Source organism: Hesperophylax consimilis, chromosome 1 (genome assembly GCF_061612785.1).
Source record: "Hesperophylax consimilis isolate HC1 chromosome 1, BYU_Hcon_1.0, whole genome shotgun sequence".
NCBI lineage: Eukaryota > Metazoa > Arthropoda > Insecta > Trichoptera > Limnephilidae > Hesperophylax > Hesperophylax consimilis.
The window spans coordinates 30593332-30606891 of NC_142836.1; the positions used below are offsets into that span (position 1 = coordinate 30593332).

Genomic DNA, 13560 nt, shown 5'->3' on the forward strand with positions numbered 1-13560 from the left:
CGTCTCCGTGTAATATAGCGCCATATCAAGTTTCCGCCGAAGTTTGTTAAGATTAATCAAATAGATTTTCCCTTTTAGATTAATAACGACTTAATGGAGTTAGGACTTTTTGAGTGCGGGCGTGGCGGAGGAGATTAATAAATATGTTGTTACCGACTAATTACCTGTTCAAACTCCATTAGGCTTTTACCCAGTCGACATTTGGGATTTTGACACGGAATCTTCGCGGAATCTAATCTGAAAAGTAATCAAGCGACGGGAAAAAGTATTTTGCATAATTTCATTCCGAGGCAATCTTACTTCTCATATTGATGGCATTATTTCCCGCAGAGTTTGTACCGCGGGCGAGGATGACTCGATGTTAGATTAAAACATATACTTCGGAATTAATTGTGCTTTTCCATTTAATTTTACTTTAAAAAATAAGTTTATTTTATTCAGCATCTCACCACATAAGTACCAGAAAAAGAATGTTTGGAAAATACTTGTTTTGATAAAAAGGTCTAAATGGTGTTTTAACGAATAGCCTAAGTTGCAATAGCAATATTAAGTTACCATTTATTAGTGACGTTTGGATCCCCGGTGCTTTAGTTTTTGAAGAGGCCCTCGTTCTGACATATGAATATTACTTTCATGAGATTAATAAATTTCGTCACAATTTAGTTTTAAAATCTGTGATGTGTTTACGTGGATAATGAAGATATTTAATGGATATACGAAATAGGTACTACAACTATGTAATAACGAAAAGTATCCTTAACTGTATCTTATCGTACTTTGTATGTCTTAATAAATAAAGAGGTAATGAAACTATCCTTCTCACAGCTCCATCTATATCTGCTACACGGAGAAAAATGAGTATTGCTAATTTATTAAAAAATCTCTTTCAATTATTGGTAGACGGGTTAAAACCAGGATTGCAGGCCTTTAACGAACACGTGCTCCAACATCGTCGAAATGTACTAAAATTTTATCAGGAAACATGTTAATTCATTCGTTAAATCCCGTTTTTAAGCTGATTACCAATAATAGGAAGAGATTTGCCTTTACAAAGAAAAAAATTGTAATTTATCGAAACATTTTTTTAAATTCGCTCAGCATAAACAAATATTTACACAGAGCTTGTAAAAAAAACTATTTTTTTAAGTACCTACATACTGGTCGGAAAAATGGGTGGATATCTGCGCGGTCGGTTGAACGAAAAGAAGAACAGTTTTTTGTGTGATGACCGCACAATAGTAACTAGGTAAGAAATGACCATATTGTTCACCGCGAGATTAAAAGCATCCCCCTTCGGGTCTCGAGCCAATGAGCTTATTGCTCTGTAACAGAAGATGTCGAGTTTTTATAATTCTACAACAAAACAGAATCACACGTCATACATTCGTAATAAATAATGTAATTGAGTGAAAACAGCGGCAGGGCTCAGCAAGTTGCGGTGACATCCTTCTGATATTTAATTCAGGCGGTGTGAAGTGGGGCCCGCGGGCCGGGGAAACACCTCGAGGATGCCCCCGCCGGTATTCGCCTCCCATCATAATGCCCGGGACGAGATGAAGTTAACAAAGCCTGCAATAAACTTGTTCTGACATTTTTATATTATTTTATACATTACCCCCCACCCCCTGGAACCGCACCCCTAATCTTCCCCACTGACACGACCCCCTTCTTCAACAGGGGTAACAAAGAATTATCTTATTTAATAAATAAAGTTATCTATATGATCAATATACAGATTTCTTTTGGCGAGCCGAAATTCTACCTACCGCGTTTCAAAATTATGTTGTCAAAACATAAATTGATCAAATTAAAATATTAATTTAAATCTTCGTCAAACATATTTTTTTCTATCCATTGCAAAAATTGTAGATTGCATTCTTTTTACATGTGTGTAATATTATACAAAATTAAGTGCTGAATGAAAAATAGTAAGGTCTCCAGGCTAAAACCATATATTGATGCTTTGGTCCAGGTAAAGGATATTATTTTGGGACAACCGAAGTTCTACTAGTATTCAGCTTGTTCCACGCTCTTTTGCAAAACTTGTAAAAGTTAATGATTACGAAAACTAAAGTCGGGGTGTTTCACAAAAATTGAAATGTAACATTGTCATCTAATTCATATGAAACGTTGTCATCAAATTTAAATACAACATTGTCATTAAATTCAAATGTAACATTGTCATCTAATTCATATTAAACATTTTCATTAAATTCAAATACAACACTGTCATTAAATTTAAATGTAACATTGTCAACAAATTCAAACGCAACATCGTCATCAAATTCACATGAAACATTGTCATGAAATTCAAATACAACATTATCATTAATTTCAAATCTAACATTATCATCAAATTAAAATGTAACATTGTGATCAAATTCAAACGAAATTCTGTCATCTTATTCAAGTTTAATATTGTCAACAAATTATAATCAAATGCAGCTTAAAACTGTCTCCAGGCTTAGTAATACCTAATAACATATTAATTGACAACATTATTGAATTTATGAAAAATAAAAGTACACTGTGAACTCCCCAAAACATTTTATCAACACGTATTTAAAATGATACTTGCTCAGTTTGAAAAATCGTCACAGAATTTGGACAATTCATCAAAATTCAAAGTTGATTCTCACGTTCTGTTAAGGTTCTATTCAAGTTCTTCAATAATTTATTATTATTTCATTTTTGTGGAACAACTGGCCAATTATGATATAAAAACAGAACTTGAATAGGAATTGTTCAAATTCGATGAAACAACCAATCCTAAGATAATCGTGAATAATAATAATCACCCCTGAGTTTCGCGGTATGAGCGTGCAACACGGTTTACAGCAGGTAATACGTAAAATAATAAAATAATTAAGAAAACCCCCCTGCGATAGGGAACAACGCCATAATCACCCGGTGTTCCAGAGGGGGAAAGGTGTTCCATCTTATTATTTTTTACCTGTTTCCGAGTTTTTAATTTATAAAACCGGCTTATTTTTCTTTTGTCTGAAGCGGAAATTTTACAAATTAACTATTTAAAAGCAGCCTTCCCCTTTCCCCCTCCGGAGCGCAATTGTATTATTAACGTTCACCACAACTGATTGAAATTCTCGGAGCTTTTACATTTTTCATTATTTTTGAAAAGATTATCAAATTGAAGTAAATATTTTAAGCATTCAGAATTTCCTAAAAATACAATTTAAAATTTTCCCTCTTTTCTCTTGGTAGAATAATTAATTCGCCATCTCCGGGGGGATGTTTTACAAGTGGATCATTTTATGTAAATAATTTAAACCAGTAAATTACAATTCAATAATTGGCTCGGTTCAATAGTATTAACAAACCTTCTTGAAATACTTTTTTTTCAATTGAGAGATCATTTACAATAAATGTGATTTGTCATACTTATCCAGAAAGAATCATCGCCTACATTTTTCAATCATCCTCTTAAAAACTCATCATCGTCATCGCCACTTGAATGAAGTTCGGCTCGTTTATTATAAAACTTTCAATTAATTATATTTTACGCCTCCCGGCAGGTTCCGCTTTTTGGCAAAAGCTTTATTAGGGTTAATTATAAAATAAGATATATAACAATAAAATTTAATAAAAATATTAATATTTAATAACAACTATGATATGACGCTCTGAAGAATTACGACCCAAAGCGAAACCGGTTGGCATCAATATGAATAAATATTGGTTTAGAACAAAGTTACTGGTCGTGTATGCAGCCATTTTTAAACCAACAGATGTATTTGACCTTTTATATTTCTTGTTATAATATCACACACCAAGTATTTGCTTCCTTTTAAAAGAGAACTTATTATCATTTTTAAGATATAACGAAATATATGTGAGCATGGTTTTAAAATTTTTTCGCAGAACAGCTCTACACACTCAGGCGACCAAATGACGAATTAACAAACGAACTATTTTAAAATCTATATTTTTTATCCACAAAATCTACGCTAGCAACGTTAGTGCTGCAAAGTTGAGCGTGTCAATCTGCAGGTTGTGTTTGGTGTTGCCAGGGGCTACACATTTAATATCTCATTACTGTGGGCAACACGGACGGAGGCCGCCTTTCAAACAAAACCCCTTAATGTTGATAGATATCTGCACTGAGAGGGCGCGTGTGTCCTGAACACTCTGCATGTAGGTGCACTAGGGTGGACGTTCAACATTTTTTTGATGCATTGTTCTCCCAGTGGTCTCGAATATTGCGTTTGACTATTTATATTGTCCTACTTTTTAGTGATATGTCCAGTCCGAGCTTTGGTATCATCAGGGAAATCTTCACAATGCATGCTTCACTCTGGAAAATAAGATCACGAGGCAATAAAGCCTTTTATTTTATAACCCACTTTTGAACATGGGACAATTAGAGTGATTTTACCAAAAACGTGGCAAACAATGTTTTTTTTATAAATATGTTCCGCGGTTCTGTTTAAATATCTAATCGCCAGCTGCCACCAACGGGCGCAAATTTAAAAAAAATCATTCTAATGTATTAATAAAGACAAAGAATGGATACGTACATTAAGCTCTCTCAGCTATCTCCCAACGAACATTGCCTGGTGGGGCGTTTTGCCGGCAACGAAAAAAAATTATTGTACTTGTGTTTGCCTAAAAAACAATATTTTGTCCTCTGGTAGAGGAACAAAAGTAGGAAGGAATATTTAACATATATTGACTGAGCTTCGCAAAGTCATGTTTCGTGTGTTCCGTTTTCAGTTCATGTTTCAAGATGGTGGTCTTGTTGGATACTACATTTTTATCCCGCCAACCTGGGTCCTAGAGCGAGCTGTCAAATCTGAATAATCAAAACTATGGTACCTCCTGCCTGAAGAATATTTGAAAAAAATAATTGTCACTGAGATAATGAAGTTTCTTTGGAAATATTGCATAATTCCTAATATGATATTTAAAAAAAAAATTAAATCTAATATTTAAGGTTTTTAATTAAAAAGATGGGTACAAGTACCTTTTTACAAATCGAATGATTTCAGAGGAAATTTTAGTTTTGATTTATTAAATAAGATAAAATTTAGAAACATTTGGAGGTCTTTATGTATATTTACTTTTTTGGAGGTCTCTTGTTTTAACATTGAACTAATAGTTTTACATAATCACTATTTTAATGCGTTGCGCAACATTTGAGATGACTGACGTATCCAAATTCGCAAGTTAAAAACCACAGCCCACCCTAATGTACACTATACAGTGTACACTGTACATAAGGTCGTGTTTCTCTAACGCCGCGCCGGTTGCTAACACGCCGTGACGTGGGTGGATAATAAAAAGAAGCAATCTCGTCAGGTGGCCGCTTGGCGGGGGGCGTGAAGGGGAGGGGGTGTAATACCGACCTAAATAGAGAATGAGCCGCCATCTTGCGGGAAATTCCATTTTTAAAGAAAAGCAGGTTAGGGGGGCGGGACCCGTTAGCGGGAAATTACCCCCGAACCGCGAATGTACCTCTACCACTGAACATATAATCTCTAGAAACGCAATCTATGCCGACATGAAAGCAAACGGTTGTCTCCGATTTATATAAGACACATCAAATGTTGAACATCACATGCCAATGAATTTTGTTTATGCACTTTACAGCTGTTTTCACATATTTTGAGGGCTTCGCAGATTTTTCCGATTTTGTGAAATGTAATGGATTTTGTCTAAATTTATCAGAATTATTAGAGTTTAAAAGTGAAAAATTATATTACAATAGCGTTGTCTTTTTTTGTTTCAATGAAGATGCCAATTGAAAAGTTTACGAGTTGGCTATAAATTAACCCTATAAAAAAACTCCAATATTTAAAAATAAAGGTAAAGTAGAGCTAACTTCTTGCACACAGATACGCCCATAACGCACTTCTATCGGTCATACCTCTTCAGTGGTACCGACTAATCGTGTGCCCGTGTGTGTATTTCACCGCCGCGGTAATTAGCAACAAGTTAGGGAACACAATAGCTCGCTGAATATTCAGAACAGCTTTATGCTACAACCTACTTGTAATACGCTTGTGATAAACTAATTAAATTGTAAATAGGTCCTCCTCCCCTGGATTACGCAGCATCCGATGATCTCCGTCTGAATAAACCATTCTCCTTATAATGTGGAAGATTTCGCGGTTAATGAAGGCGGTGTTATTCAAGAGAAAAATGAATTACCTAATTATTGTATTACAATTTATATTTACTATTTTTCCCTGCCTCGTGTAATAATGTTTTCAACAATTCTGTCCTTTGTACCATAATCGATTAATTTGATTAATTTATTGCAAGCTTTCCGAAAAACTGTTATTGGCCCTTTGGTCGATATTTTTCGACGTACTTATTTACATATTTTTTTCGGTTTCGCCTCAATATTGGGATATCTTCCGAATTCTAAAAGAACCTTTCGACTTCGAGAAAGTAATTTTTAATTTTTAGGGGCCAAATTACTATATATTGTATAAAAAATTAAACTTGCTAAAAAGAGCAAGTTCTACATTAGGCCTCGTGAAATTTGAAAAAATTACATTAGTCTTTTTAGAAGCAAACACAGATATATAAATTAGTAATGTATAGATTTAAAATATATATTTTATTATATCAAACAACAAAAACAACGGTATTTATCATTTTCCTGCAAGCTTAAAAACAATATTATGAAGTCTGCCGATTTATCTATTGCCGATCTCGTCAGGCTCGAAAAGTTCGCCATTCGCGTGCTTTTAATGACAGTGATTCTACCTACATACACGCAGGTTTTCCTGTTTTAAAACTTTTTATGATATCACTATATTGTATAAAATGTTATATTGTATATAATGATGCAGTATTAAAATTCTATTCTTCTATGGGAAGGAACTACCTACCTACGTACGCCGAGTCAGTGAATCGAACAGGTTTATAAATTACGGAAACCAGATATAACAAAAGAGTGACAAATCGAAACATGATAAAATAATAGGTTAAGCTTAAGTTGTTTTCTTTTATCATAATATGTTCTGTTGTGTCACTGTTCTGTTTAGTCACGGGACAATAAATTAGGTAACCGGATAATTAGGTCCGGTTTCATTAGGTTTTTTTCTCCACTTTTCTTATACGTCATGTTTCGTTTATTCATGGAACTATAAATGACGTGTAACCCGTGAAGGGGTAGAGATATACCCGATTGCGATCCGACCGTTACTCCGTTGCTTTTACTCCGTTACCAAATTTGCCGTTGTCATATTTAATCTGTCGTATCTTAGCGGATTATTAAAACTAATTGTTGCTGCATAATGTATTAGGATAGCAGATGGTAGAGGAATTAAACGGAGCAGGGAGCGGGGTGTTTCTTGTCATCCTAATGAAAATTTACCGAATTCCCTTATTTAATAATTAAAGCGCCGTTAAGTGAATATTTCATTTCGATCCGAGAGCTGAGCGGTCCAATTTGTTTTCTCTATTCACTTAGTGCTCTCAAAGGAGGCCCCTCCCAACACCACCCCTCCCTTACCACCCAATCCACCCGCTCCACCCACTTCCTGCCTGACGTACAGGGCGCGACAGAACCACCAAACAGTATTTTATTTCTATTATCAATCACTGTGGTAAATAGGTAGGCACCATAGACTAATCAATGGTAGGTATTCTCAAAATCGCCTTGGTGAGAGATCCCTATCTAAATTTGAAACGTTGCTTGAAATAGCTTTAGCCGTGTTTGCTGACTAGATCTGAAGAGCCACCTACTTCCACAACTTCCTCCTCCCTGACTCTTTCCACTCCTCAGTAGCTTTAGTTTCACAATATACCCCAATTAAGGATGCCATATTTTTTCTGACTCCGGAGGGATGGGAGGAGTTGGGAGTTTTGGGTGGTACCTAATCTTCTAAAAAATAAAAATAAATTTAATTGTCAATTATTGTATTCTCTCCGGTAATTTCTAGAGTTATAAGGTACTCAACATCACCCCGATGAACTACAACATACCCAGAGTTGATATTTTGGAAGACGTTTAAGTTTAATGGGCAACCAAAACTATTAATTGTCTTATGGACAAACACGTAATGACGTGTTAGTTTATATTTACAATTTTATTGATGTGTATTTTACAATATAATAAAAATGAATAAAACACCGGTTGGAATTAATTGCGAAAATAAATTCCTAGTGCAGCCATGCACCTGGCACATTTCAAGCAATAAATCAAAACCCCCATCGAGAGTCCGAGGTATAATAACAAGAATGTTCTTAATTCACAAAATATAATATAAATGAGATACATTTAGTAGAACGATTTTTTTTTTGTATGTTTACCAAAATCCAAAACATCTTCAAGTGGGTTGTGAATGCTTGTTATAGTTTTTATTGTCTAATTTGAAAAGAAATCTTTATTCTAACACTTCTTTACGGTGCTTTGATTACTGTACCCATCCGAAATAATTATTTGTTCACGGCATAATGGAATAAGCATTAGAATTTGAAGCTGGTTGTTACGGATTTGATTCTAAAATAAATATATATTTTTGAATGAATATTAGTTTGTCTGTGTTGTGTAGTTGATCTGATTTTATTTTAATAGACCTAACAACGGTAGCTACGTAACTGAAGATTGATACATACATAAATATTGAACTCTGAGACGTGGAGATTTTTATGAAAGAGTATTTTTAATGTCTCGTACATACATTTTTATAAATTATAAAATTAAAATAATATAAAGAATGGTATGATCACTGGTAGGTACCATGATGGGGTTAAGTTTCTTGTAGGATAATTATTACTAAAATAGTGGTTTTTATTCCAGTGGAGGATTTCGCCCCCTGGACGGGGCCCGGCCTGCTCCCCCGCTATTCTTCCCCCCGCACCTGTCCGGCCTGCCGCACTTCAGCCAGCCACTGTTCCCCCCGCTCAAGGGTGAGTGCACCACCCTGTTATTGGTTCATTCACGGATGTATAGATATTCCGCTGATAGCTCCGTTGTAACCTCTCCTTTTCATAATTTACTACGAAACTGAAACTGCAAAGTGAAAATGATGTTATAATGAAGCTCTTGGCAGCAAGACAACAAAACCACAGAAACCCATACTACGAATGAGATCTGAACAAGATTTTTGGAATTTTTACACGATGCTTTTTTTCATACCGATCCCCATCTCAAAACTATATCGAGACCCATATGAAAAATCTTTTCTTTATATGATAATTTATTTATTACCATTGACATTTACATATCGGTTGTATGTGAAAAACATAAGTAATAATTAATTATAAAATTGAGGTTATAAGTTGAATTTGTCATTGGGTTTTTTAAAATTATTTTATTAGTATTTATAATATCTGGACGAATAAAATAATTGTGTAAATCGCCCACAGTAAAGAGACGATATTACTCGTATTATGTTTTGTTCAGAATATACTGTCCCAACAAAAGAAGATTTTAAATCAATTTACGAAATTAATGTCACAAAGTTTTGTTTTTATACATTTACATAAATAAATATTCCTTTAAATAAAGCCTCTGTGGACGCTGCTGTGTTTGGATATGTAGAGCATATTATGGATGAAGAAAGAAGTGCGGAAGAGGAGATCAATACTAGACTAAGGAGGACACATTTTTTACGTCATCTGTAAATTACGTAATTCCGAGAAATTATTAAAAGTCAAATTATTAATTTTGAAACTGAATATCTGTGTTCTAAAATTTGTTTATGAATGTGTAATATCTTTTGTGCTCATAACAGTCTAAGCCATCAATATAATCTATAAACAGATAGTGAGGAATAACGCATCTTGACAGATTGGTTACCGTCTCAGAACAGATATTGTCTAGTTGACTGGGAAAATATAGGTATTATCTCTTCGGTGTTTGTGAACATATTGTAAGTCTTGTTCGTTTCAGGTTTCCCGGGTCTGTGCTCGTGCTGCCCCATCAAGCCGCTATCGCTGCTGCCGTCACCACCGGGGCCCGACCAGCGCTCCAGCAGCGTGGCCGAGCTGCGGCGGCGCGCGCGCGAGCACTCCGCCGCGCTGCTCCACGGGCTGCGTGGTCTGCAGGGCCTGCACGGGCTGCCGCTTCTGCCGCCGCTCGCGCTGCACCACGCGCTGCACCGCCCGCAGTCGCCCGAGCCCGCGCACCCGCCGCCCGCCCCGCACTCGCCCGCTTCGCCCACGGCGCCCTGCAAGGACGACTAACCGTTAGACTAACCTTCTGGCAAGATGTGCGGTGCTAAGAGCCTCTATACTTCTCCTGACTAATACCATGAAGGAGAATACCTAGTTATAAGAAGGGTCCCTCACTCATTTTGACTTAGTAAGGTCACACCACCAATCTGCTGCCCCTTGACTTAACGATTAATAGCAGACAAGCCTACTTGAAAACCTTGCAAGGGTTTTTGTGCTAAGGGCCACCGTACTTCGCCTGACTAATAGTATGAAGCAGAATAGGTATATAGTACCAAAAGAGCCCCGTACTCTTCCCAATGCTTGCTGCTCCTTGACTTGAACTATTAATAGCAGACTTGTCATCTTGAACATCCTCCAAGGGGTATAGTGCTAAGAGCCCCCGTATTTCTACTGACAATATGAAGGAGAATAGACACATAGTGCTAGAATAACTCCGTATTCTTTCTGACTTAGCAGGCAAATCACACTATCAACCTACTGCACCTTGACAATTCTTAACAGCAGTTTGCCAGAAAGAGTGGTGCTAAGGAGTCCATCTACTTCTCCTGACGGACTAATAGAAAAAAAAAAACAACCGAACTGGTGCATCTTGACTAACTATGACAGGCTATAAATACTAGACTAGCCTTATTAGATGATCTTCAAGTGCTAATACGAACTCCGGTACATCTCCTGACTTAAAAATAGTAAGAACACATAACCGCTGCACCTTGACATGATCTGTAGCGGACACCAGACTAGCCTTCTAAGACAACCTGTAAGGGAGAATAATGCTAAGACGACATGTACCTACTTCTCCTGATAAATAGTAAGAGTGACATTCAACCACGGTCTAGCCTTGTTAGATATGTTGCAAAAGAAAATAGTGCTAAGACGAGTCCTGTACCTCTGACTAACAGTAAACAGAAAACTCTAACAATCCTGCTGCCCTTTGACGTGAAATGTGGAAATCAACTATCTATTGTCTAAGAATAGTACGATGGTGTTTGATGTATGTATGGCTTGCCGCCTTTGCTGCCATGCTTAGAAGTTCTGAAGACTCCAAAAGTGGTATATAGACTGTAAATTGTACGTACAAGGATTATCATTTCCCTCGCCCACAAAGCTGTTACAGCATCCTTCCTACACTATAAGAAACAATTGTTGGGGCTCGATAGCAAAATGTCTTATTATTTGTTAATTTCACTTTACGTGATTCAGGCTATCCGTCAAAAAAGATTGACTTTGATCATACTAAAAAATCCTCATCTGGAAAGTAAATTATTAAGATACAACAGCATTACGCGATCACTTTTCCAATTTTTGCGATTTTCAAAAGAAAAGGTTGGTATTTTTAGAGAAGAAAATTTTCAAATTTCTAATTATAATTTTTTTAAATCTCATCACGTAAGAGCATGTATTAATAATAGTCTATAATAATATTCTCCTCCATACTTTGTTCTTGAAAATCGCAATCAAAGTTACGGAAAAACTATCAATATTACACAATATATAACTTATAACATTGTAATGATGTACTTACAAGAAATACAAATTTAAACGGCAATTATTGAATAACTGCTGCAAAAGGTTTACCTATTTCATGAAATCAAACTAGGTATTACACCAAATTATCAATTTATACAACATTCCAGTGAAATATGATTTAAGATTTTCACGGCCAAAAGTATTTTTGTTATTTGTTTTTGGGGTATTATGCCGTGTTGCGCTAACTCCTTCTTTTTGGCTAAAGAAGGAGTTAGCGCAACACGGCATAATACCCCAAAAACAAATAACAAAAAAAACATTCCAGTGAATTCATAGGAGTCTAGAAAACTGTTTCCGATTTTCAGTAAATATATTTGAAAGTAATTAAATTTTAAATAATACAAAGGAGCAGAAAAATACAAAACAGATTACTTAGAAATATTAAGAATTTCGACAATTATTCAATGGTCGTATAGCTGACAAGAGGTTGCCATGTAAATGAAAACATAGCTAATAATATATAATATTAAAATACTGCGTACAAAAGGATAATTTCAAAAAGTTTTATCGAGAAATAAATTTTATTCTCTAAAATAAATCATTTCAAATAGACGAATCAGGGGGCATTTTTTGTAACTCTTTCCTATTACAACTTACAACACAACTTTTTTTTTTCAGTTGTAATTTCCATTTACAATAATGTTGGACGGGCATGATGGGTTTACTTTTATCTGGTCAAAATTTTCCTCTACATCAGCCGTGGGAAATGGGACAAAAAATAGCATAAGTTCACGGCTATCCTTTCTTTCGTCTGTGAAATAAAATCAATAAATACATATTTTTTTATCATCAAATCATGTGCATGAAAACCCCTTTAAATCTTCCATTGTATTATTTTTGTTTACCAGAGTTTTTTTTAAGTTGATTTACGTTTATCACCAGAGAAAAAATAATTAACAAATGTTGTGTACTTGTTAATTCGAGAGTTATTGGAGAAGAAGTGTGTATAGAAGAGAGGAATGTATGACCAAGTCTTAGTTAGCGCAACCATTCCTGACTAATATACGCATCTCTATACATCTGCCTTGAACCAAAGTGCTCAGTTTTAGGCTCGAATAGAATAAATTATTAAATTCATTCATCTTAATTTAAAAAATGCAATAATGTGTATTAGGTTTGTACATACATAATATTATATCACCAGAGTATGGTAGCTAAGAAATAATTACAACTAATATGTAGAAGTAGAACATTAGTATTAATATATTATTATAACTCAAGTGTTCTTCATTTTGTAAATATTATCCATTAAGAAATGTTTAAAGTTGTTATTGTGAATTTAAACAATAGTTACGATTGTTGGGTAGATTTAATAAAAAAAAACATTATGTAGCGATGAATGTAATTATACGAATAAACACATCAAAAAAAGTTGTGCGTTTTCTTTTTACAACAACCCCCTATTGATTAGTGAATTAATAATTGAATAATGTTTGGCTGGCGAGGGTTTCCCCAAGGTAAAGTACGGGTCCTGAGCCGATATCCGCTCAGCGTGTGAAGAATAAACACCTATTCCGAACCAACTCTGATTCCAGCGAGCACCTCAACAATTGGATTATAATTTACACCACAAAATGTAATTTACGCTCAGTTTGACGATTACTCTCAATGTATTTAAACGTATTCTTGGCTCTATGAGTTCCAAAGTAAAAATAGAATGTAAGGTTTGAACTTGTAAATGATATAGTAGCCAAAAGGTATAAAGGTAAGAACACAATTTTAATTTAGTTGTAAAACTATAGTTTAAGCTGGGTTTAAAACTCGTACACGTACGATACAGATTCAGATACAAATACAGAAGCAGATAGAGATACAAATACAGATTCAGATAGAGATACAAATACAGATGCAGGTACAGATACAGATACAAACCTGCACTTT

The 13560-nt window shown here is 35.1% G+C and overlaps 1 protein-coding gene across 1 annotated transcript in view; it reads left to right on the top strand.

Moving 5' to 3' along the window:
- LOC149426621 (dorsal root ganglia homeobox protein-like) overlaps positions 1–10161 on the top strand; it is an 87568-nt gene extending 77407 nt beyond the window's left edge. The window contains exons 8-9 of the mRNA XM_089635436.1: positions 8774–8883; positions 9869–10161. Coding sequence (XP_089491562.1) covers positions 8774–8883; positions 9869–10161 — 403 coding nt within the window. The remainder of the gene's footprint in view (positions 1–8773; positions 8884–9868) is intronic.
- Positions 10162–13560: the final 3399 nt, after the last annotated feature.